Raw genomic sequence first — 23,619 nt, 5'->3', positions numbered from 1 at the left:
TGTTCAGTGTATTGCTCTTCTGTTATTGCAGTAATGCAGGTTACATTTTATATTTCTCTGAGTTACAGCACTTTGATAACATTTCATTTATTGAGTAAAATATATTCATTTATTATTCATATTATCTATGAATAATTTCACTTTTATATGAACGTTATGTATTAGGAGTTTCAGAAAATAAACAAATGTTTGTGATTCATCTGCAACTGTAAATATTTACAAAATGAATGGTTCTTACAAAGATCTGTCAAGTCAGCAGCAGTAATTATTAATTCATTTTTATTATTTATTTTTCTTGTTTTTCCACAAGGTTAGTAGTTAGACCATTCGGATGGGTCTTTTTGTAGTTTCAAGAAAGGAAAGTAAATAAGTCTTTCTCCAACATCTTTGATAGAAAATACATACATATTAGTTATTGTTCTTTTGTGGAAATGCGTTCTCTTTACTGTTTAATTTGATAAATTCAAGGCAATCATCAAATTCTTAAATGTTCTTTTTTTATTTATTCTCATATTGTGTATTTCCAATACATGAAATGTATAGGTTGAAGAGTTTATCGCCGGCCACTAGAGGACAGCGTCACTGCTGTCGCTGCCCGGTTATGCCGTGCTCTGACCCGGTAGTGCCGAGCGGCCATTTTAGTTCAAACACTGTTCATTCACTCCGCCTCGAGTTGAGACGTTCGTCCACTCATTCATGTAAGACTGTTTCCACTATTATATTATACTATATATTATACTATATATATATTATACTATACTATACTCTGTGTCGTGGTATACATTTGTGTTGATGACATGCATGGAGGTAATACTTTGTCAGCTTATCTTGCTGCATTACTCTCTTTCAGGGTGTCGTCATCCTTGTCAATAAATTACCGAAACTGACATTGAGGAGTGTGTTTCTTCATGACGACACCATGGTCGTTGTTGGATGCCCTGTCCCCGGCTGCGAGTTTGAATCTGATGACTTGTCTGAAGCACTCGTCATTGCTCTATTGACGATTCATGGATTTAGCCACCAGCACGCAGTGCCTGTCATGGCCGCGCCAGCCCAGGCCCCAGCCCCTCACGGCCCGGGACTCGATCAGCCCAAAGTTGATGTGGGAGTGTCGATAGAGGAATGGAACGTGTTCATCCGCCGTTGGAACGTATTCCGCGCCGGCTCAGGCATAGGGGATGCCCAGGCCCCCTTCCAGCTGTTTCAGTGCGCTGGGCCTGTACTTAGAGACAGCCTGTTGAAAGCCGTCCCAGACGCCGCTTCCGGACCCTTGCCAGACCTAATCACCGTCATGCGGTCCCTAGCTGTCATCCCAGTCGCTACATGCGTCCTGCGCACCGAGCTACTTCAGTTACGCCAGGAACGCGACGAGACATTCCGCGCATTCGCTGCCAGAGTGCGGGGTAAAGCAGAGACATGCGCATATAATGCGGTATGCGAGTGTGGTAAGGACGTGGACTATACCGACCACATTATCCGTGATGTTCTGCTCAATGGCATCTATGACTCAGACATACGCCGCGAGACGCTGGGGACACCTGACGTCCTGGTCAAGCCAGTTAACGACGTAATTGCACTCGTCGAGAACAAAGAGATGGCCCGTAACGCTCTCCCGTCGTCCTCCCTATCAGCCATGTCGTCATTCAGGCGCCTTAAGACGACTCCACAGACGAGCCCCGCCCCGAGCCCTGCGGACGGGGCTAAACGTGCCTTGTGCTCGGAATGTAAGAGCGTCTTTAACGTCTTCACGGAGGGGCCTCGCGGGTGGAATCCTAAGCCTCACCAGGTGTGCATCGGCTGCTACAGGGCCCGCCGACGACAGAGGCGACAACAGCCGTCATCCGACAGTCAACAGGCCGCCATGGGGTCGGAGCTGGTCTCCCAGGTCTCGTCGGTGCAAAAATGGAGCCCGCCCTGGCCGACGCCGCGGGAGCCATCGCCGCGCCCCTACGTCGCACGGCTGTGTCAACAGGCCTTTACCTATCAAACTGGAGCACCACATCTTCTCCAAGGGCGAATGGAGGCGAGCCAGGCTGAGAGACCACCCCCGAGCATTAATCACCATCTCGATGGACATGCCAGTCGGGCTGAGGGATGGCACCAGCAACCGGGGCTCGGCCGACGGAGCTCGAATATCCGCCGTCGCGGACACTGGCGCGCAGTCGGACCTTTGGTCTCTGGAGGAGTTCCTGGCCTGCGGTTTCATGCGGGACGACCTGCGACCCGTCAGCCTCAGCCTGTCGGCCGCCAACCGCTCCCCTATAGCCATCGAGGGAGCGTTCTTCGCTAGGCTCTCGACAACCTGCAGCGGGGGGCGTTTTACATCCTGCCGTTCCATGGTATACGTGAGCAGCTCAGTCCGGGCCATGTACCTCTCCTACGAGTCGCTGCTCAACCTCGGCCTCTTGCCCGTGAACTTCCCGTCGGACGACGTTGCAGGGGGGCCCAAACACAGGCATAGCCCTGACACGCCAGTCCAGCCCCTGTCCGTCAATGCGACGAGGTCAACCAACGGCGGCTGCGTGGGGCCAGGTGACCCCCGGGACGCCCAGTGCTCATGTCCTCAGCGCACGGTCCCCCCGCGTGCCTCGCAGCACTGCCGTTCCCTTGCACGCCAGAGAACAATAACCGGATGAAAGGTTGGCTACTCGGGAGATATGCCTCGTCGACATTCAATACTTGCCCCCATCGGGCACTACCATGCAGGGAGGGGCCACCTATCTAGATGAACGTGGACCCCGCAGCTACGCCTAAGGCATGCCACACCGCGGCTACAGTGCCTAGACACTGGCAGTGGAGGGTCCACGATGACCTCCTGCGGGACGAAGCCCTTGGGGTCATTGAACGCGTGCCATACGGCGAGCCGGTGGCGTGGTGCCATCGTATGGTAGTCACTCGGAAGCACGACGGTTCCCCCCGCAGGACCGTGGACCTCTCCCCCCTCAACAAGTTCTGCCAACGTGAGACCTTCGCCACTGAGTCCCCGTTCCACCTTGCACGCCACCTCCCGAAGGGCACCTGGAAGACCGTCACGGACGCCTGGAACGACTACCACAGTGTCCCCCTGCGTGAGTCGGATCGCCACCTCACTACCTTCATCACACCCTTCGGCCGTTGGCGCTACACCAGGGCACCACAGTGTTTCCTGTCGTTAGGGGATGGCTACAACCGTCGGTTTGACACCGTCCTCTCGGACTATGAACGCAAGGAACGTTGTGTGGATGACAACATCCACTATGACACCGACCTGGAGCAACACTGGTGGAGGACCATCGACTTCCTGACGCGTGTTGGCCGGTCGGGCATCGTGTTGAATCCGGACAAACTTCAGTTCGCGGAGAGGTGCGTCGACTTCGCTGGCTTCAGGGTGTCGGAATCTACCATCGAACCGCTCCCAAAATAATTGGACGCCATCCGGGACTCCCCCCCCCCCAGGCTCAACGACGGACATCAGGAGTTGGTTCGGCCTTGTCACGGACACTACGTCCATTTTTTTATTAATTCCATGAGTGAATTATTTGACGTGGTTTGTCAGACTAAATATAAGCAGGTTATTAAAACGCCATCTAAAAAGCAATTACATTTCACCGATTTTACTGTATTCCATTTTAGTGTATACACTTTTTTTGTCCTGTATAATACAAATCGGTTTCAATCGCCCTGCCTGTCTGTCTATCTAAAGCAGGGGTGGGGAACCTTTTTCCTCTCAAGGGCCATTTCAATTTTTTCAACATCCTCCGAGGGCCGTACAAATGATTTACCGCTGCTTAAAAATACTAAAATCACAGCCCATTCATTTGGCCTTTCTTTCATGCTGTGCAAAGAAAAAGCAACCTCTTAATCCAGATATCTTGCCATGACTCGCGTATGCGTGCACGGTTGTGGCATGACCACCAAAACAGAAATATATGGACACAAGATGTGTGCAATTTAGTTTCCTATCCATGTGAACATGATTTAAAGTGTACCTCCTCCAGGGGGGTATGGGGGCAAGCTCCCCCGGAAAGATTTTTTTTTAAATGTTGAAGTTAAAACCATCAATCTGGTGCACTTTGAGAGCAACATTAAGAGATCTATGGATACATCTCTCAACACCCATATGAAACAGAACTGTAAGGAGATTTATTTTTCTTTATGACATCTTTTTTTTACTGTCATATAGTATTTTATACCCGTTTACTTTGTTCTATTATTTTTTTTATAACTATAATGATCATATAAAGATGTGCCTTTACCTCAATGGTTGTAGAAAAAGCTTCTTATATTCGTTAGCATAGCTAGCTAACCAGATGCTAATAACAACAAAGTTATTGACTGTATGATCAGTGTGACAGATGGACAGATCGCCACTGGGCTCACAACTAAAGACACAGCCACGCAAAAACTGCTACATGCTCCTTATCTGAAGTGCCGGAGCCGTGCTCTCCGTCAGAACTGCACCCCTGTCAGGCGAGACCATGAACGAGACATATACCACGTGATGACACGTTAGGCTCGTGTTGTGTTCAAGGACCCTGATCTTGGCCAGGAAAAACAGGCTCTCGCTTGTTTAATTCTTTTGCGGTCTAGATTTCTTTTTTGCGTGTATTTATAAATTACCTCGAGGGCCGTATCAAATTGTTTCGCGGGCCGTATACGGCCCGGGGGCCGGAGGTTCCCCGCCCCTGATCTAAAGGCTCTAGCAACTTGTTGAATGCAAGAACAGAACAAATGGTAACTGCTGAATAATTAGATAAGGGTGCGGCATTAGTATACACATATTTTTTCATCTGTAACTAGGCTTGTTTGAGACAAGCGAGACCTGTGCACTTGCGATCAAAGTCTTGCTAGTGCGTTGCATGATGGTTAGTCATTTGTGTATGGCTACAAAGGATCCGTCTTGTGTAAAACTCTTGCGAGAGTTTGGCTGAATGTCACGTGGCTGAATGTTTACGTTTGGCAGGCAGTCTTTCAGTTACGATCGTTAACATCAGTGGGCCACAGCAAATGATAGTGAGAAGCTAAACTATCTATTAATTATATCAATGACAGCGAGTGTGATTGTTCAAATAGGGTGTTAGCGGTCTTGCTGGTGTTCAAAGAAGAATGACAACACTGTAGATCACCAACACTATGGTTTATTTTGTATTCACAGGCAAGTCAACGTTGTCGCAGTAAAAGTCCCAAGATAGCTCCTGGTGCAATAAAATGTTCCCTTGCAGTGTTTTACTATTATGTCTGATGTTTCTCTATTAATATTGCTGCTGCATTAATGTGTATGTTGCATCATGTTACTGCTGTAGATGTGTTTCCGAGCCGCTCCAATTACAACGAGAGTTACAACGAGAACGTGGCGTCATATTTACACTAGACGGATTCTTTCTAGCCACCGACTTGCTCTGGAGGCTCGCCTACATGAGACGTTGAAATCTCGCGGGACAAAGACGCCCGCCGCAGACTTGAGAGCGAGGCGTGGCGAGGCGGCGCAGTTCCTCTCCACGGGCTGCGGAAGCGAAATGCTTGATGGGAAACGACTCGCTGGTATCTCGAGCTGAGCGCTCAATGGTGGTGTTTACCCCGTGCTGCTGATGAAAATCTCCAATTAGGCTTGTTTGAGACGCGTTGCGGCCAAGCGGCAAACTCTGTGGAAGAGCCGGGACGCCAATACGGAATTGGCACACACTGCAGTTCATATATTGGCCGATAGGGACTGACTGCAGAAAGGAGCAATTTCCATAGACCCCCATGTTAAAATGCCCAACTTTACAGCAGAAAAAAACATGTTTCTACCCATCGATGTGTAACAGAGTTATAAAGGTTGGTGTAAAATCCGGGTTAAATTGGAGAATTACGCCATCTGGTGTTACAAACGCGTGCCTGCATTACTGTAGCTTTGTTACCGCAATGGATTGTGGGAGATTCTCATACCGCGTGAGGATCCTTTGAGAGTAAGGTTCTATTGTATTATGTCGGTGGACAAAATGTATGTTATTATTTTATTAGGACAATAACGTTCTGTTCTGTTGTTTAGTTTAATGTTAGTCGTTTAATGCTCACAGCAACATGTTTTTTGTGTGATTGGCTATTTGTTTTATACGATTTATTAATGTGATCACCAATAGCTAATCTGAGCGAATAAGCTAACGTGAGTGTGGTGCTATCTCTCCTACAGAACGTGTCCTTTTTATGTGTCCATTCAAACGCAGGTATGTGAGTTTTGTACACCAGTTTGTTTATGTTTAATGTTTCACATTGTTTACTACCACTATACGATCATTGATGTGTTGTTGGAGATTTAGATACCGCGTGAGGATCTTTTGAGAAACGTGTCCTTTTTATGTGTCCATTCAAACGCAGGTATAAACAAACGCAGTGAAATAAACCAAAGTATTCACCAGCTCTGAGTGGTCTGTTGCCGAGGGGACAATACACCGGGGGTTACATTGGTGCCGTGACCCGTTCTTCACTACGCCGGACCAGGGTGGATGTCTTCTCACCACTGCAACGTTTTGGAGCTTCAATTCCTTCAGTGTGTTGGACTCTCAGGTTTATTTTGTTGATATAAGCCTTATTCTTTTGAACTTGTCATTTTATTTTGGTTTACTATCGATGAAACATGAGTTCCAGTAGATTTAATACCTTTGAAATCACTCCTTTCAATGTTGGTAGGGGTAGAGGGCTATTTAGCACACCTGTTCCATTTCCACGAGGGATAGGAAAACTTTTGATGGGGATTCAGTGCACAGTCCTATCAGAAGTGGAGATGTGATGACACCTTCCATCCAGCATACAGTAGAGTTATCTACACCACAGTGTTTTAGCACATCAGTCCCCATCCCTCCTGATGATGTCGTACTAGCTGACCAAATGAGCGCTATTTTGCAGCAGATAGGGCAGCAGCTAGCTGATAGCATTATGTCACGCATTAACACTACAGCTGCTGTACACACAAGTCATGAAGAAAAATGCATTACAAAAGACACACTCCCCAGCCAAACACTGGATCTCTCCCAAGTTCAGCTAGTCACTCAGAGAGGAGTTAAAGACCCACCTGTGTTCAGAGGAGAGAGTTCAGACACACTGCCTGTTGATGAATGGGAGGATTTGATGAGAAATTACATCAGGAAAAGCAGTATCCAGCCAGAGCATCAAGCTGAAGAAATTCTGATTCACCTGAGGGGCAGAGCAAAGGATGTTGTGAAGTTTGGGATAAGAAATAGTGGAATTGATGTCCAAGAGAACCCGCAGGCCATCTATGGACTCCTCCGCAAACATTTCAGCTCCAGCCATTGCTCTTCTGTGCCTCTGGCTGACTTTTATTCCACCCTACCAAAAGAACAAGAGGACCCATATGAGTACTGGCTCAGACTAAACAGAGCTGTAGATGTGGCTGACAGTTGTCTTAGGGAACAGGTTAAGGTGTTTGATAATCCCAGTATTGAAGTCACACGTATGTTCATCAGACACTGCCCCAGCAGAGATTTAGCTCTTACGTTTAGGTCCAAGACAATTGATAAATGGTCAGCACGAGAAGTTCAGGAAGTGCTAGATGAATATCATTTAGAGAAGGGACTGAGGTCTTCCACAGAGAGAGGCAGGATAAACATGAATGTAGCTGAGGTGAGCACTAATGCTGCTTTAGTGTCAGACATTCCCAAACAGGCACAAGCTGTGAGCCAGGACAACCCTGCTTTCAAGAGGTTGATTGGCATGCTGGAGAAGGTGTTGCTTCAGGCCCCTGGGTATGCTCAAGCTAATAGGAGGCAACATACTAGCAACAAGCCACCAAAGATTGAGGGCTTTATGGACATGCCTTGTTCTATATGTAATGACAGCTCTCACTCTGCTTTCATACACTGTCGAGAGAACAGACTTTGCTTTCTGTGTCACTTACCTGGTCACCCAAGACGTGACTGCCCAGAGGGGAGACGTCCTCTTCACTACAACCAGCAGGGAAACTGAATGATCTGTGCAAGAGGGAGGATAGTGCAGATTATGTGAGTGAGCCTTCCACCTTGGATATGAAAGACATTGATGATTGTGAAACATTGTATGACACCTACAGCAGAATGGTGCCATCAAATAAGACACTGATTGTACAAAGGCTTCAAAGACTCCCGGAGACTGATAGTCTAACAAAATTGGCACGGCAAAACTGAAAAGATGTGTAACTCTGCAGCCAATGTCTGAAAGTTTGGTGTGGGCGAAATTACCTGAGTCTGATGTCTCTGCAGTAGGGAGTACAGTCATTATTGAGCCCACCCAGTCAAAAGCCAGACCTGCACAAATTCTGGTGGGGAGGGTTGTCACGTCCTTATGGGGAAATGGCTGGGTTCCTGTCAAAATTGTAAACCCCACTGGAAAGCCACTCACCCTTAAAAAGAATGCAAAGGTTGCTGATGTGTCCCCCTGTCTTTCAGTGCAGGATTTACCAGATCCAGTTCGCGTCCAATCCAGTGCACAGTACACACACAGCCCGTCGCCTGAGCCAAGGTCAGGGGAGGAGATGTCCCGCATCTTGAGTGACATGGTTTTGCAGGATTTGGACCTCTCATCTTGTGAGGTCTCTCTCGAGTGGAAAGATAAGCTGATGAAAATCATTGAGCAGTATGAATCAACATTTTCGAACCACAAAAGGGACTGTGGCGAGGCAGTGGATTTTGTGCACAGAATACAACTGGTTGATGACAAGCCCTTCAGACTTCCATACAGGCGGGTTCTGCCATGCCAATATGACAAGTTACGGACTGCTCTGAATGACATGGAGGAATTAGGGATCATTCGCAAATCTCAGAGTGAATACTCATCACCCCTTGTCCTTGTTGTCAAACCAAATGGTGACCTTCACCTCTGCAATGACTTCAGGTGGTTGAACGCAAGAACAGTAAAAGATGCACATCCATTGCCCCATCAGACTGATGCCCTTGCTGCGCTTGGTGGAAATGTGTTCTTTTCCACAATGGACCTCACGTCAGGGTTCTACAATGTCGGGCTGCATGAAGATGACAGAAAATATACAGCGTTCTCCTCCCCATTCGGTCTTCATGAATTCAACAGGATGCCCCAGGGCTTGACGAACAGCCCTGCCACTTTCATGCGAATAATGATGTCCATCTTTGGGGATGAGAACTTCACAAGTCTGCTATGCTACATGGATGACCTCATGGTCTATGCTCCATCTGAACAGGTTGCACTTGAGCGTCTACAGATGGTTTTCTCACGTCTTGCTGCCAACAACTTAAAGCTCCCCCCTAAGAAGTGCTACTTTCTACGCAGGTCAGTCAAATTTCTGGGACACATTATTTGTGAGGATGGTGTTAAGACCGACTTGAGTAAAGTGGAGGTTATAAATGATATGCAGGAAGCTGACTTGATGGAGCAAGATGGGCAAACACTGTGTGCTAAGAAAATCCGGTCTTTCTTAGGGATGGTTCTCTATTACCACCATTTCATTGAGGGATGTTCTGCCAAAGCTAAGCCGCTGTTCAACCTTGTGTCTGAGCCTGCCACACCACACAAAAGAGGGAGAGGCCACAAACCAAAGTTTAAAAAAGGCAATGTCAGACTCTCTCCAACAGACTGGAATGATGAGTGCAAAGAAGCATTTGGAACATTGAAGTATGAGCTGGTGCACAGTGTCACTTTAGCACATCCAGATTTTAACGCTCCATTCATTCTTGCAGTTGATGCCTCCTTTGATGGCATAGGGGCCGTCCTTTCACAGTTGCCTCCTGATGGAAAGATGGCCAGACCTGTAGCATTTGCTAGCAAGACACTTTCCCACTCTCAGCTGAACTATCCAGCACATCGACTTGAGTTTCTCGCTCTTAAATGGGCAGTTTGTGACAAATTTAGCCATTGGCTAAAAGGGCGACACTTCACAGTCTGGACGGATAATAACCAATTGACAAACATCTTGACTAAGCCTAGGTTGGATGCTTGTGAGCAGAGGTGGGTTTCAAAGCTCGCAGCATACAGTTTTGACCTGAACTATATCCCTGGTCCAAAGAATGTGGTCGCTGATGCATTAAGTAGAGAGCCATTTGTCCAGTCGTGCATGAGCCACCGTCTTGTGACTGAACCTTATGCGTTTTTACTGAACCACATGTCTGGGATGGTGGATAGAACAGTGCAGGATGCATTTAGGTGTACTAATAACTGCCAGGTGGTTGTTGATCAGTCCGAGGAAGTCGCCGTCATCACCCAGCCTCCTTCTCAGGGGTCCCTGTCATCACATGAAGTCTCAGCAGTGTTGGATGCACACAACACTGGAGGTGTCGGCCAAGTGAGAGGAACAGGACCAGCTGTTTTTCAGGTCGCTGGTGTCGACCAGACTTCCTCTCTACCGAAGAGTGAACTTGTTAATCTCCAAGAGCAGGGTGATGTCATAGGCAGGGCTCTCTATTACATCCAGCGCCGCAGGAGACCCACGAGACGTGAGCGTGCTGCTGAGTCTCGCGGAGTGACAAAACTGCTAAGACACTTGCCCAAACTCTCCGTAAAGGATGGCATTTTGTGCAAGGCAAAGAAAGACAGACAAATGAACACGACAATCCACCACATTGTGGTTCCAGACTCCCTTAAGGCCCAAGTTCTCAATGGCATACATGACTCAGCTGGTCATCAGGGACAGGCCCGCACACTTTCTCTTGCCAGGCAGAGACTCTTTTGGATAGGAATGGAACGTGACATCATCAATCATGTGAGGAATGCTTCCGATGTGTGGTTGGAAAAACACCTGAGCCTAACGACCGTGCTCCTCTTGAACCGATGGAACTAGTCTGTATTGATTTCTGGACTGCTGAACAGACTGACAAAAAGTGTGTGGATGTTTTGGTAGTCACAGATCATTTTACTAAAATGTCTCATGCATTCCCGTGTAAAGATCAGTCAGCTAAACAGGTCGCTAGTCGACTTTGGAATGACTTTTTCTGCATATATGGTTTCCCCAAACGCATCCATTCAGATCAAGGAGCCAATTTTGAGAGTCAACTCATTAAAGAGCTCATGGAGGTAGCTGGCGTCGGACTGAACAGGCGCGTCAGGCAAAGAACTACAACCGCAAAGCAAAAGGTTCACCTCTCAATATTGGTGACAGAGTCTTGCTTGCAAATCGTGGTGAGAGGGAAAAGAAAGATTGTAGACAGATTTTTGTGGTTTCCACAGTTTATGAAGTGATATCTGTGAAGCCAGGAATCAATGTGTACTGCATTAGAGACCCTGTGACGTCAAAGGAAAAAGTTGTTCATAGGAATCTCCTGCTTCCTGTGAGTTTTCTCCCCGTGGGAGGTGATGAAGATCTTGAGTCAAGCTGCTCTTCTGTCGCTGGAAGTGGACAAAGTGACCCAGTGGTTTCTCTTGCTGTACAGAACAGTGAGACGAAGACAGTTAACTGGCTCCTGCAGATGGAGGATGCAAATGATGGGGATGAGACAGCCAGTCAGCCTGATTGTTCTTCAGTTGTGGATGTGAGCACAGCACCTTCAGAAGCAGAAGAGTCTTTGATCTCACATGTTGTGTGTGAGGTTTTGAATTCCTCAGACTCTTTCGTACGTGTTGCACAGTTGCCCTCCACTGTTGAATGTGAGGTGCCCCAAGATGCATCTTTACAGTCCTCAGCATTAGCATCTCAGCAGCCCCTGTGGGCCATCTAAGCTAATTTACAGATGGCCCTGAGCCCAATAGAGATTGCCCTGAAAAATTTGCGTGGACGAAATGGCACAAAGGGTTTGGGGGGCCTCCCCCTAGAAAAGAAAAGATTTTTGAAGGTCTTACTGTAGATGCTGTCTGGTACATTCTCTAGACTGAATTATAAGATGAACCACCACAATATTATATTGTACAATTTCAATTTTATTCTTCATTTCACTTGTTTGTTTGTTCTTGTTTGTGTTTGCTCGCTTGCATGCCCTGCATAGCTATAAGAAATACTTAAGTTGTTGGACAAGACACTTTCCATCTGATGAAGGCAAATGCCTTCCCAGAAGTAAAAAAGTAGAACACATTACATTCAGTTGTAACTGCCAAAACAAACATTATTTACACTATTATGGCCCCTGTTAAAAATGTTTGTAATGTTATCTACTGTAAGTTGGTCGAATGAATGCTTCCTCATCTGGAAGCTGACCGAGCAGACCCGAGCAGCAGTCGAGAGGAGCCGAGCACATCCGCGAAGCACACAAAAAGGCGACATCAGAGTTCCCGTTAGCCGGCAAATCTAAATCTCTTTGGTCAAAATAATTTCCATTTAACGCAATACCGCTTCAGTTGCGCCACTTATGTGACAAGACAAGAATAGTCAATTCTAATGTCTAACACTTAATGTGGAGAAAGAGATGTCCTGTATGGGTTGATTGTGCGTTGATCTGTTGGTAATGCCTCGGGGTTCCAGTGGGCATGTAAACAAATGCATAATGCTGCGCTATACTTTGTGGCCTCAACCAGTTGCATAGCGACACTTATTGTTTAGGTGTCTTTTAATAAGCAGGTAGTCATATCACTAGCTAGATCTGATCAATATGGACATAAACGCGAGTGAAGTCTAATCTGATGGGAGAGAGAGATCAGCTGCTGCTGACGAGTCGACACGCAGCTCTGCATGATCACATGCAGCGGTGAGCGGACAAAACACACACTTCAGGTTAGAATATCACACGTAGCTATTTTAATTACCTCTCAAACTACCGTAACTAGTTATAGATATGTTTAGTTTTACTGTCGGGTCACTCATTACTGGATCCGCGAGCTGCATGATACTGGCATAATAAGATTGCCCGATCGGGCCACCAGCAGGTGAGGCTTCATTGCCCGGGCTAAATACTAGATGGCCCCGGGCCATCGGGCAGTCATTAATGTCGAGCCCTGCTCAGTGTCAACAAGTGGTTCTGTGTTTTCTATTATGAGAGACATATTCTTTGGTTAGACTCCTGATAGTGATTATTATATATATATATATATATATATATGTTTTAGTTTTTTTTTTTCAATCAGTATTTGCACTGTCTTACAGTGTCCGTCAGTAATTTCAAGATGTAGAAGAGTAATGTTTATTTTATAAGAGGTGTACACGGCATCTTTTGTGTCTATGTTAGGAAGGGGTTTGGCCGATCTCTTGCTGACTTGTTCCAAGTGGACAGTTTCAAACTGACTTAAACGAGGTTATGCTCAATTTCTACACAGCTTGTATTTTGTATTTTGTATCTACTGTGTGTTTTGTTTCTTCTGTGTTTTGCCCCAATTTAGCAGAATTTTAGGGGGGTCTACAGAGTTATAAAGGTTGGTGTAAAATCCGGGTTAAATTGGAGAATTACGCCATCTGGTGTTACAAACGCGTGCCTGCATTACTGTAGCTTTGTTACCGCAATGGATTGTGGGAGATTCTCATACCGCGTGAGGACCTTTTGAGAGTAAGGTTCTATTGTATTATGTCGGTGGACAAAATGTATGTTATTATTTTATTTGGACAATAACGTTCTGTTGTGTTGTTTAGTTTAATGTTAGTCGTTTAATGCTCACAGCAACATGTTTTTTGTGTGATTGGCTATTTGTTTTATATGATTTATTAATGTGATCACCAATAGCTAATCTGAGCGAATAAGCTAACGTGAGCGTGGTGCTATCTCTCCTACAGAACGTGTCCTTTGTATGTGTCCATTCAAACGCAGGTATGTGAGTTTTGTACACCAGTTTGTTTATGTTTAATGTTTCACATTGTTTACTACCACTGTACGATCATTGATGTGTTGTTGGAGATTTAGATACCGCGTGAGGATCTTTTGAGAAACGTGTCCTTTTTATGTGTCCATTCAAACGCAGGTATAAACAAACGCAGTGAAATAAACCAAAGTATTCACCAGCTCTGAGTGGTCTGTTGCCGAGGGGACACTACACCGGGGGTTACAGATGCAATAAATATTATTTGGAATATAGTTAGATTTCACCTTCATGATTATGGATCTGTGAGTGAATTGTTTTCTAACACAACCCTTTTATTTATATTAGGTCTTAAAGTTTTTGCATAAATTAGGGCGTGGTCACATTGAGTGACGGCTCTGTGAAGTGACTGCTGCTGTTAGCTTCTTGTCTCTCTGCTAGCTGCTCTGTGAAACTACAGGCACTCTGCCTGTTCAGCTCATCCAGGGAACACAACTTGCCCCCGGCCGTGTTTGTTTGTTCTTCATGCTTATATATCGGACTATTGTGACTCGCTCTGCAGTTGAAACAGACGGTGCATGAATGCGGTTTTGCGGTAAGGGAAATTTGAGTACTTATTTATGTGTTAATGATTTTAATTGGCTACGTAATTGATGTTACGGCTTGGGTTAGTGTGTAAGCGAGTGGTAGCTACGTCGGTGCTAACGATGCTTATAGTAGCCTCCAAGTTAAAATCATAGAATATATTTATAAAGGTTAAAACGAAATAGACAAGTGATAAGCGTTAAATACTGTACAACAAACGGCTTCTGTTTGAGGTTGATAAAATAAGGTCATCCTTGTAACTTAGAGAGATGATTATTATTTAGGTAGGAACTATGCATCGCTAAGGTTAATTTAAATTGGCTATGCTCAAGTATGTAGACAAGCTAATGTCGAAGTAGTGTATGTGAAATCCACCTCACAACAAGATGTGTGTATATTACAATTATTAATGTCATATTTCAAGATGATTACTTAGATATTACAATATGGTTGGTTGAGCTGGAGTTCATTATTGAGCTTACATGTTAACATCACAGTCATCTGAAGAACGAACCCAAACCTTGTTGTTTTTATGAATTGCATTACCAAATTGGTATCAAATAAACAGCAAGCATTGGTAACACAACTTCCAAAGTTACAGTAAAATAAAAAGGACCCTGACTCGGACAATACACAATCCAACATGTTCAACAGAAGAGAATCAGTTATATTGTTTGTACACATGGTACTTTACATATATATCTGTTTGTTTAAGGCAGGGGTGGGGAACCTCCGGCCTCCGGGCTGTATACGGCCCACGAGACCATTTGGTACGGCCCTCGAGGTGATTTATGAACAGACGCAAAAAAGAAAAAAATTCAAGAAATCTAGACCACAAAATAATTAAACAAGCTTTTTTTCCCTGGCCAAGCTCAGGGTCCTTGAACACAACACGAGCCTAACGTGTCATCACGTGGTATATGTCTCGTCTGACAGGAGTGTAGTTCTAACGGAGAGCACCAGAACGCTGCTCCGGGCCGGGACTTCACAAATTGCAATACCCATAACGAGCTGTAGGCTTACACATGCCGCAGTTTTTGCGTGGCTGTGCCTTTAGTTCAGTGGTTCTCAAACTTTTTCTGTCAGGCCCCCCATTTGGAGAAAAAAAAATGTCGGGCCCCCCCAACACAAATAGTCAGGCTCAGTGGCCAACACAAATAGTCGGGGTGCTGTGGGGTAGCTTGACGTTTCATAGAGGGTGCTCAAACATTTAGGGTTTCCCATTAATGTACCGGTCGCCACAGTTGAATTTGAAACTACAACAATCCCCACGCATATACACAGTGTACCCACGGCTGTTACAATTAAGGCTTGATAATCAGCTCACGGCATAGGTGTAAGAAGGGGTAAAGTGCTATTTTTATAGGTGGTGTGTGGACCTCACACCACCTAGACCGGGGGGTCCGGGGGCATGCTCAACACCCATTTGAAACAGAACTGTAAACAGATTTACTTTTTCTTTATGGATATTTTACAAATCACCCTTTTAAACTTTGTTATTTTTTTACTGTCATATAGTATTTCATACCTGTTTTTAATTTAATCTCTTATTTTTTTATAACTATAATGATCATATAAAGGTGTGCCTCGGAAATAATTGTTTACATTAATGGTGACCAAAACGTTTGAGAACCACTGAGATAACACTGAGAGAGTCCTTTAGCTCACTGAGTCTCTCAGTCTGACAGGAGAGGACTCTCCTCCACCTTGTTGTTGAAAAAACTCCTTATATCCGTTAGCGTAGCTCGCTAGCACCAGAAGCTAACAACAACGATCTCCGGTACCGGTGCGCTCTCTCTCTCTCTCGCTCGTGCACGCACACAAAATGGTTCGTTCCACACACACACAGAGCTGAGCTTTAATGAAACACAGAGACCCAGACGTAATAGTACTGTACTGTATCATATTATTTTCGAATAAATAATTTTTCTTTTTCCTCCTGGTCTCTCGCGCCCCCCTGTCATGCCTCTGCGCCCCCCAGGGGGGGCCCGCCCCCCACTTTGAGAACCACTGCTTTAGTTGAAAGCCCAGTGGGCGATCTGTTCATCTGTCATACTGATCATACAGCTAATAACTTTGTTGTTATTAGCATCTGGTTAGCTAGCTATGCTAACGAATATACAGTAAGAAGCTTTTTCTCCAACCAGTGAGGTAAAGGCACATCTTTATATGATCATTATAGTAATAGAAAAATAAGAGAATAAAGTAAACAGGTATACAATACTAATATGACAGTAAAAAAAGTCGTTATTAATAAACAAGAATATAGTTTAAAAGGGAAGTGATTTGTAAAATATCCATAGAGAAAAAAATCTGCTTGCAGTTCTGTTTCATATGGGTGTTGAGAGATGTATCCATAGATCTCTTCATGTTGCTCTCAAAGTGCACCAGATTGATGCTTTTAACTTCAACATTTAAAAAAAATCTTCCTGGTGGTGCATGCCCCCAAATCCCCCTAGATGAGGTTAGATCCCCCCCCCCCCCACACTTAAATCATGTCCACATGGATATGAAATTAAATACATTTGCACACATCTTGTGTCCATATCTGTCTGTTTTGGTGGTCATGCCACGGTGCATGAATGCGCGGGTCATGGTCAAATATCTGGATTAAGAGTTTGCTTTTTCTTTGCACAGCATGAAAGAAAGGCGAAATGAATGGGCTGTGATTTGAGTTTTTTAAGCAGACGTTGAGTTCAATAATTTGTACGGCCCTCGAAGGATGTTGTAAAAATTGAAATGGCCCTTGAGAGGAAAAAGGTTCCTCACCCCTGGTTTAAGGTGTCCAGGTGATGCAGACAGGCTGGACCAGAGAGTGAGAGACAGAACTGGACTCCTCACAGCAGTGAACTTCAGCACAGGTACAAATACTATTTTTTTCATACTGTACAAAGAATCAAGAAAGTATTGACTTTAATACACTGATATACATTCCATTAAACAATACTAGATCACCTACACACCAGTGAAGTTGAGGGTTTTTTCTGTGCAAAAAGTGACATTTAGATGTTAACAAGCAATATGATTTTGTCAGCTTTCTAATTTAATGTATAAAAGGCAAAGATATTTAACACAGTGAGAACTGCTATTATTTATCTCTCAATATTGTCTGTAAAAAACGTGGTGAAAGTTATTCTTTCAGTGAGACAACAGAGCAAGCTTCTACAGTTGCACTACGTTTTGATAACAGTTAAATATTATTTTGATAATAATATATATTTTCAATGTTGATGAACTTCATACTGTTCATTCATAATCTGATTGTCTTTGTAGCTCACATGTTGAAATAAAAAAAAAAACATTACAATTAAAAAATAATGATATCTACAGCCCCGAAACACACAAACACACCGCTTTCATAAATAACACACTTGTTCTGCAATAATATGTTTTATATTTCCTGTAATTTTTGTTAGGAAAGGACATGCCTGAAAGACACAACATTTTCTCCTTCTCTGAGGGTCAAGAAGAACATCCAAGAGGAAAATTAAAAGCTGATGCTATGAGATTTTAAGACCAGTACACTAAGAAACTACTTTTATTGTAAAAACAGTCATCTGATCGAATGCACCTATTTCCACATCTACACTCCATCCGCTGATTATTTCTATTTGCCTCGCTTTATGAGCTTCACATCACTTGTGCCTTGTACCGCAGAGTTTGCAACGTCACAAATAAATAGGGCCAATCTTCAGTCAGATGTAATCTAACATTTTCAGTAAGAGTAATGGACAAAAGGAGTGCAAATACAATTTATTGAAATGTGAACCAAAACTTAATCAAACATGTTTTAAATAAAAAGCACATATTGACAGAAGGTGTAAAACTATTAAAGTAAACACATTTAGTCAAATAAAGTGACAAACTAGGCCTGTGCAGTTGGTATCAGCTTTGCCCAGCATGGGCTCCTCCATCAGGTCTGGTCCTCCTCGCTGAGGAAAGACCCTCAGTCCTCTCCAAACCAACAGACAGGAAGTCCATCACACGGAGGTTTCTCCCTGAAGTCTCTGCAGTTTTCTGGACACCACGCTGTTTCAATCCGTCCACACTGAATATGAGAGGGGGAAAATGAAAATAACAAAATGCTTTAGACAATAAGAAACATAAAGTTGACTGTTGAGTTGCTCAATTTTTTTAGATTGTCAATACTATTACTGTATAACTAATATATCAGGTTAAGAGGCACATTCAAATAAAGATTGGTCTTTAAATACATGTTGTCTTTTGAATTGTTTGTCTAAAGTCAAGCATCTAGAACTGGTACTTATTTTTAATAGCCGCTCTCACACCGCAGGACTTGCCGTACTTTAGTGCCGGCACTAAAGTACCACGGCACTGAATCCGCCAGGGGGCTAGTGCCAATCGTATTCACACCGCAGTACTTTCCCTGAGGCAAGATTACGCTGACATCAATTCGTCTTCTTCTCTGGGTTTACTGGCAGGCCGCAAAACCACTTCACGGCGAGTACAAAAAAAAACGAGAGAAGAAGAACTACACGGGGCAGGGGGTATAAAGCCCACCCGCTGTACATGATATATATATATATATATATATATATATATATAATAGGTAGGCTCAGCAGACAGACCGTAGTGCAAAGATAAAGTGTCACATGATTATTTACTAAATAGTGAATTCAGCATCAACTTCACCAAGATGAAGTTCATATCTTACTAAGATACGTGTTACTTTATGTCCCTACTAGAATCCGAGCTCAAACTACTCAAACCAACAAAATGTCCAAGCAAAGAATCATGTGCACCATGAGGCTGGGTTATAAGGATAATTTACAAATAAAATACCACATTATAACAATGGACTTTATCTTTATGTATTTTTTATATATTACCCCCTCAGGCTGATTTTGGGAAAGGACATTAACCGTTGTTTGGTGTTTTTCCCTTATTTATCTAAAACAAATGACATGATAAATTACTTGTGTTTATGTGTGTAAGACTTGTGTTTCTGCCCTTGCCATTGCTGCACAAGGTTGCAACATTGTAGATAAATTCAACCACCGACACCTGTCTGCTCTCACATTCTTCTATTCTGCAAATTTGGGGTGGGACACAATAAATAAAACTTCGCTAGTTTGTTTGTTTTATTGCACAGTCAAGACATAACTATAGGTTACTTACGTAACCCCAGTTCTCAGAGTAACATGTTGTGAGATGTCTCACTATGGGATGCGCCCAGTGGCGGCCGGTCCATAGGGGCGCTAGGGGCGCCGCCCCACCTCTTCCCACATAAAAAAAAAAAAAAAAAAAAAGATATTTTTTATTTTATTTGTAATAAAAAAGGTAAATATTATATAATTTGTATCAGTAAAATGTATAATCTACAATAAAATCTCGTTTAAAATTGTGTTACGATGTCTAAAGTTACTGATAAGTCACATGTTTCCTGCCTGCCTGGCCTTGCCCATGTATCAACATCCTTACCCTCTCTCGCCTGGGCGCTAAGAAATCAGCCTTCATCCAGTGCAGCTGCAGCCACTAGCAGCTGACTGTTGCGAAACATAATTTCAGCCAATCAGCGTCGTCAAATCTGATTTTGACCGGGCGCCAATGTCAGCGCCTGGTCCAATCTGTGAGTAGTTTGGACAGTGACTCGTATCCGGGTGTCGCACTAGAGCAGAGGATGGCTTCGTGTGCAGGTGGAGTCTCCGGACCTCTGTCCCCACCCAATTCAGTTCAAGAGCTAATCTCCAATCCTTTCGAAAGGAGAAGTTTGGGAGATAAACAGTTGCTAAAAGATCTTGGACCGGACCAACCCGATTTGAATATATCGCAGCAAGCTTGTGAAAAAAACAAAACCTATCAACGAGGCTTCTTACGTAGCTGGTACACCAGAAAGGCATGGCTAACTGGATGCAAACAGGTGAATGCTGTCTTTTGTTTCCCATGCTTGCTCTTCAAACAGCCGGGGACAGATACGATGTGCCCGTGGACTGTGACGGGGGTGAACGATATGAAGCATTTGTCCGAAAAAATTAAAAAGCACGAGTGCACGAAGTTACATATGACAAGTACCTTCAAGCTAGCTATGCTAGGCAAAGCTAACATAGCCGCGCAGCTAGATCAAGGGTACAAGATCTCATTGAAAAAACACAATGAAGAAGTGGACAAGAATAGGCACGTCTTGTCTAAAATAATTGATTGTGTGGCATTTTGTGGGGGCTTTGACCTAGCTTTGCGTGGCCACGACGAGACTGACACGTTTTTCGGGGTTTAGTTAATCTTCTGGCCTCGTTTGATTGCGTGTTGGAGGAGCACCTTAAAACGGCTACCGTTTTCAAAGGCACCTCAAAGACGATGCAAAATGAACTTTTGCACTGCATGTTATCAGTTTGTAAAGACTACATTCTGGAGGAAGTAAAAAATGCCAGTTATTTATCTATTCAGGCGGATGAGACAACTGACATTTCCACCCACTGCCAGTTAGTGCTTGTGCTACGCTACATTGACCCGCATAACAACGTCCAGGAGCGTTTTTTTGAGTTCATCCCTCTTCAGAATGCAAATGCTGACACAGTTGCCACCGTGCTGATGGAGAGGCTGGGCACTATCCTCCCCGATGGACAACAGGGCAAACTAATCGCCCAAGCCTATGACGGTGCAGCAGTGATGAGGGGAGCTAAAGGTGGAGTTCAGCGGAAAGTGAAGGATGTGTACAGTAGTGCGCACTACATCCACTGCTATGCTCATCAGCTGAACCTCATTATGCAGCAGGCAACATCCCACATCCCCAAGATAAGAACATTTTTTTCAGACCTTGGTGGATTTGCTGCATTTTTCTCCAGGTCATTTAAGCGAACTGCGATCCTGGATCAAGTGGTGGCACACAGACTTCCTGGCACTTCCACAACAAGATGGAACTTTCACAGTCGTGCTGTTAACACTGTGTATGAGCACAAGGAGAACATCCTGAGGTGTTTCCAGACAATCAGAGACTCAGGTGACTTTGATCAGGTGACTTTGATTCCACAAGATCATGCCACATGTAGACATGCTGTTTAGCCAACTGCAGAAGAGGAACATCGACTCTGTCTACATCACAGGACTCATCAAGAGGTTCACCAGCAGCATACAAACAATCAGGTAAATCATTATTTACAATGGCTGAGATGTACTTATTATAGGAAATCTGTGAAACCTAAATGTGATTTAGCTGAACACAATAGACCAACTCATACATACTTACTGGAAATGTATATATTATATAACGTTTATAAGGTGTATCTCTGACTACTATTTCAAATAGTCAAACCTAATTTGTCAATTCTTGCCACAATGAGTAATTGTACATGGTTACTTGTGGTTTGGATCAGGGACTCCATTCCTTCTGGTGAAAACAGTGGATCTGTGCAGCAGCTGCCCACAAAGAGGAGGGGACTTGGACATGAAGAGCAACAGCTGTTGGCTAGAGAGGTAAGCAGTAATAGGAACGTGTTCTATGACCAAAAGCTCCTTTCATAATATATAGGTAATTTCATGTCACAATAATGATACATTTCACAAGAAAGCCCATTTTCTGTAAATTCAATAAATAGGTAGGCTAGTTAAAATATCCAAATGGAAAAGCCTATTGCTTATTACATTCTGAATTGTATACACTTAACAAGGCCTAAACTGCAAAAAGTGTCCCACAGTCTCTACATTTCAAAGGGGATCAAGACAGATCAGAAAAGGTTTAGGCCTCCAGAAGCAACCACAGTAGACAGAAAGGGCCCAACAATGAATGAATGAAGTGTAAACATAGTCATTAAATGTATATATTGTAGTGACTTAATTTTAAACAGTAATATTGGTCTGTTGACGCTCAGATAGATGTCCTGTTATTCTGATTCAGTTCCATTCACAAGAAAGCTCTTTGTTTGTTACACATCTTATGAGGGGACACAAATGATATTATGAGTGATAGATGTGAAAAGGTGATTCTGTTATTTATTATGTCTTGATTTTTTCATTGTGCATTATTTCATAGGTATGTGATACCATACTGAGTCACGCAAAGGAGAGATTTTCCTTCACCAAACACCTCATCAGCTCCACCCTCCTGCAAGGAGACCTGTTCCAGCAGCACAGCCGAACATTCCCTGAAGCAGCGCTGGAAACAACTGTGGAAGCCTACCCTCGACTGGACAGGGCAAAGCTCAAGACGGAACTGTCCCTCGTCTATGAAAATGACCAGTTCAGGGCTTGCAGTGGTGCTGTTACTCTGCTCCAGTTCTTTATTGACAACAATCTCCAGGAGACATTCACAGAGACTGTCAGTCTTCTGAAGATTCTGGTAACCACACCCATGGCTACGGCTGAGGCAGAGAGGTGCTTTTCCACTCTGAAAAGAATAAAGACTTTCTTGAGGAACAGCATGACACAGGATCGCCTGAATGCTCTGGCTATGCTGTCAATTGAGAAAAAACTCATTATGAGCATTCCTGACTTCAACACCAGAGTCATTGAGAGATTTGCCACTCAGAAGGAGAGAAGGGCAAAATTCCTCTACAAATAAAGACACACACACACACACACACACACACACACACACACACACACACACACACACACACACACACACACACACACACACACACACACACACACACACACACACACACACACACACACACACACACACACACACACACACACACACACACACACACACACACACACACACACACACACACACACACACACACACACACACACACACACACACACACTCTCGCAGCAAACACAGATGGCCGACCCTTAAACTAATGCGTTTCATTAGAGAGAAAATTAAACGGCCGCAGAATGTTGTGAAGTTACTTTTGGATACCTAAGATGTTTTGTTCAACCACAAAGTCCAGGAACATTAGGACTGTTTGGAAACCTGTTGCGTTCGACTCATTTTCCCCAGAGGAAGTCGTTTCTTGTTTCCTTTTGTTTTTGTCTTTTTTCTGCCTGTTGCACATTTGTTATTCAAAGCAGTAAAAAAGGTGCTATAGGCCAATAAGCTGGATATCACTTTATATGTAGAGAGGAGGTTTCCCATGGTTGTGTTAGAAGTTTATTAATAAGTGGGCATTTATCACAGAAGTGATTGTTCTGTCTCCACCTTTGTTGCATTGTCTGGGATGTATTTTCTAATGGTTATAGCTCCTCCTGTCCTGTCCCGGCAACACTACACGGTTTGCAGCTCCACCACATTTTTGGTTTATCTTCGGTGTCGCTTAAAATCCGCTTCCCATCAGACTAAAACCTCCATGTAATCTGAAGACAGATACTTGAAGTTATTTAAACCTTTCTTGCTCTAGCCTTGCCAGTTACATTGTACAAATATATTATCATTATGCTAACTGGTTGTTCGTGTTAGACAATGTAGCTTTTTCATTTCTGAGTTATTGCTATATG

At 44.0% G+C, this 23,619-nt stretch overlaps 1 protein-coding gene and 1 long non-coding RNA gene across 2 annotated transcripts; both read left to right on the top strand.

Annotated features, from left to right (window-relative positions):
• The first annotated feature begins 14,107 nt into the window (after nucleotides 1-14,107).
• Nucleotides 14,108-17,894, top strand: LOC307023837. The gene is made up of 3 exons (XR_013803782.1): nucleotides 14,108-14,227; nucleotides 16,999-17,078; nucleotides 17,634-17,894. It is a non-coding gene; the product is annotated as an uncharacterized lncRNA (long non-coding RNA).
• A 2,663-nt stretch (nucleotides 17,895-20,557) lies between these two features.
• Nucleotides 20,558-23,327, top strand: LOC307018661 (uncharacterized protein). The gene is made up of 3 exons (XM_079649008.1): nucleotides 20,558-21,318; nucleotides 21,549-21,648; nucleotides 22,205-23,327. The coding sequence occupies exons 1-3, from the start codon at nucleotides 21,212-21,214 to the stop codon at nucleotides 22,730-22,732; spliced, it is 735 nt and encodes a 244-aa protein (XP_079505134.1). The 5' UTR covers nucleotides 20,558-21,211; the 3' UTR covers nucleotides 22,733-23,327.
• Nucleotides 23,328-23,619: the final 292 nt, after the last annotated feature.

Source organism: Notothenia rossii (genome assembly GCF_949606895.1).
Source record: "Notothenia rossii genome assembly, chromosome: 1".
NCBI lineage: Eukaryota > Metazoa > Chordata > Actinopteri > Perciformes > Nototheniidae > Notothenia > Notothenia rossii.
The sequence above is the reverse complement of the archived record's forward strand: the minus strand, read 5'-3'. Positions and strand labels throughout refer to the sequence as shown.

Excerpts from the sequence above, each read along its gene's own strand:
- LOC307018661 (XM_079649008.1), top strand. The coding sequence starts at position 21,212 with ATGCCACATGTAGACATGCTGTTTAGCCAACTGCAGAAGAGGAACATC. Across the intron at positions 21,319-21,548 it reads AGCAGCATACAAACAATCAG|GGACTCCATTCCTTCTGGTG; the intron begins GTAAATCATTAT and ends GGTTTGGATCAG. Across the intron at positions 21,649-22,204 it reads AACAGCTGTTGGCTAGAGAG|GTATGTGATACCATACTGAG; the intron begins GTAAGCAGTAAT and ends ATTATTTCATAG.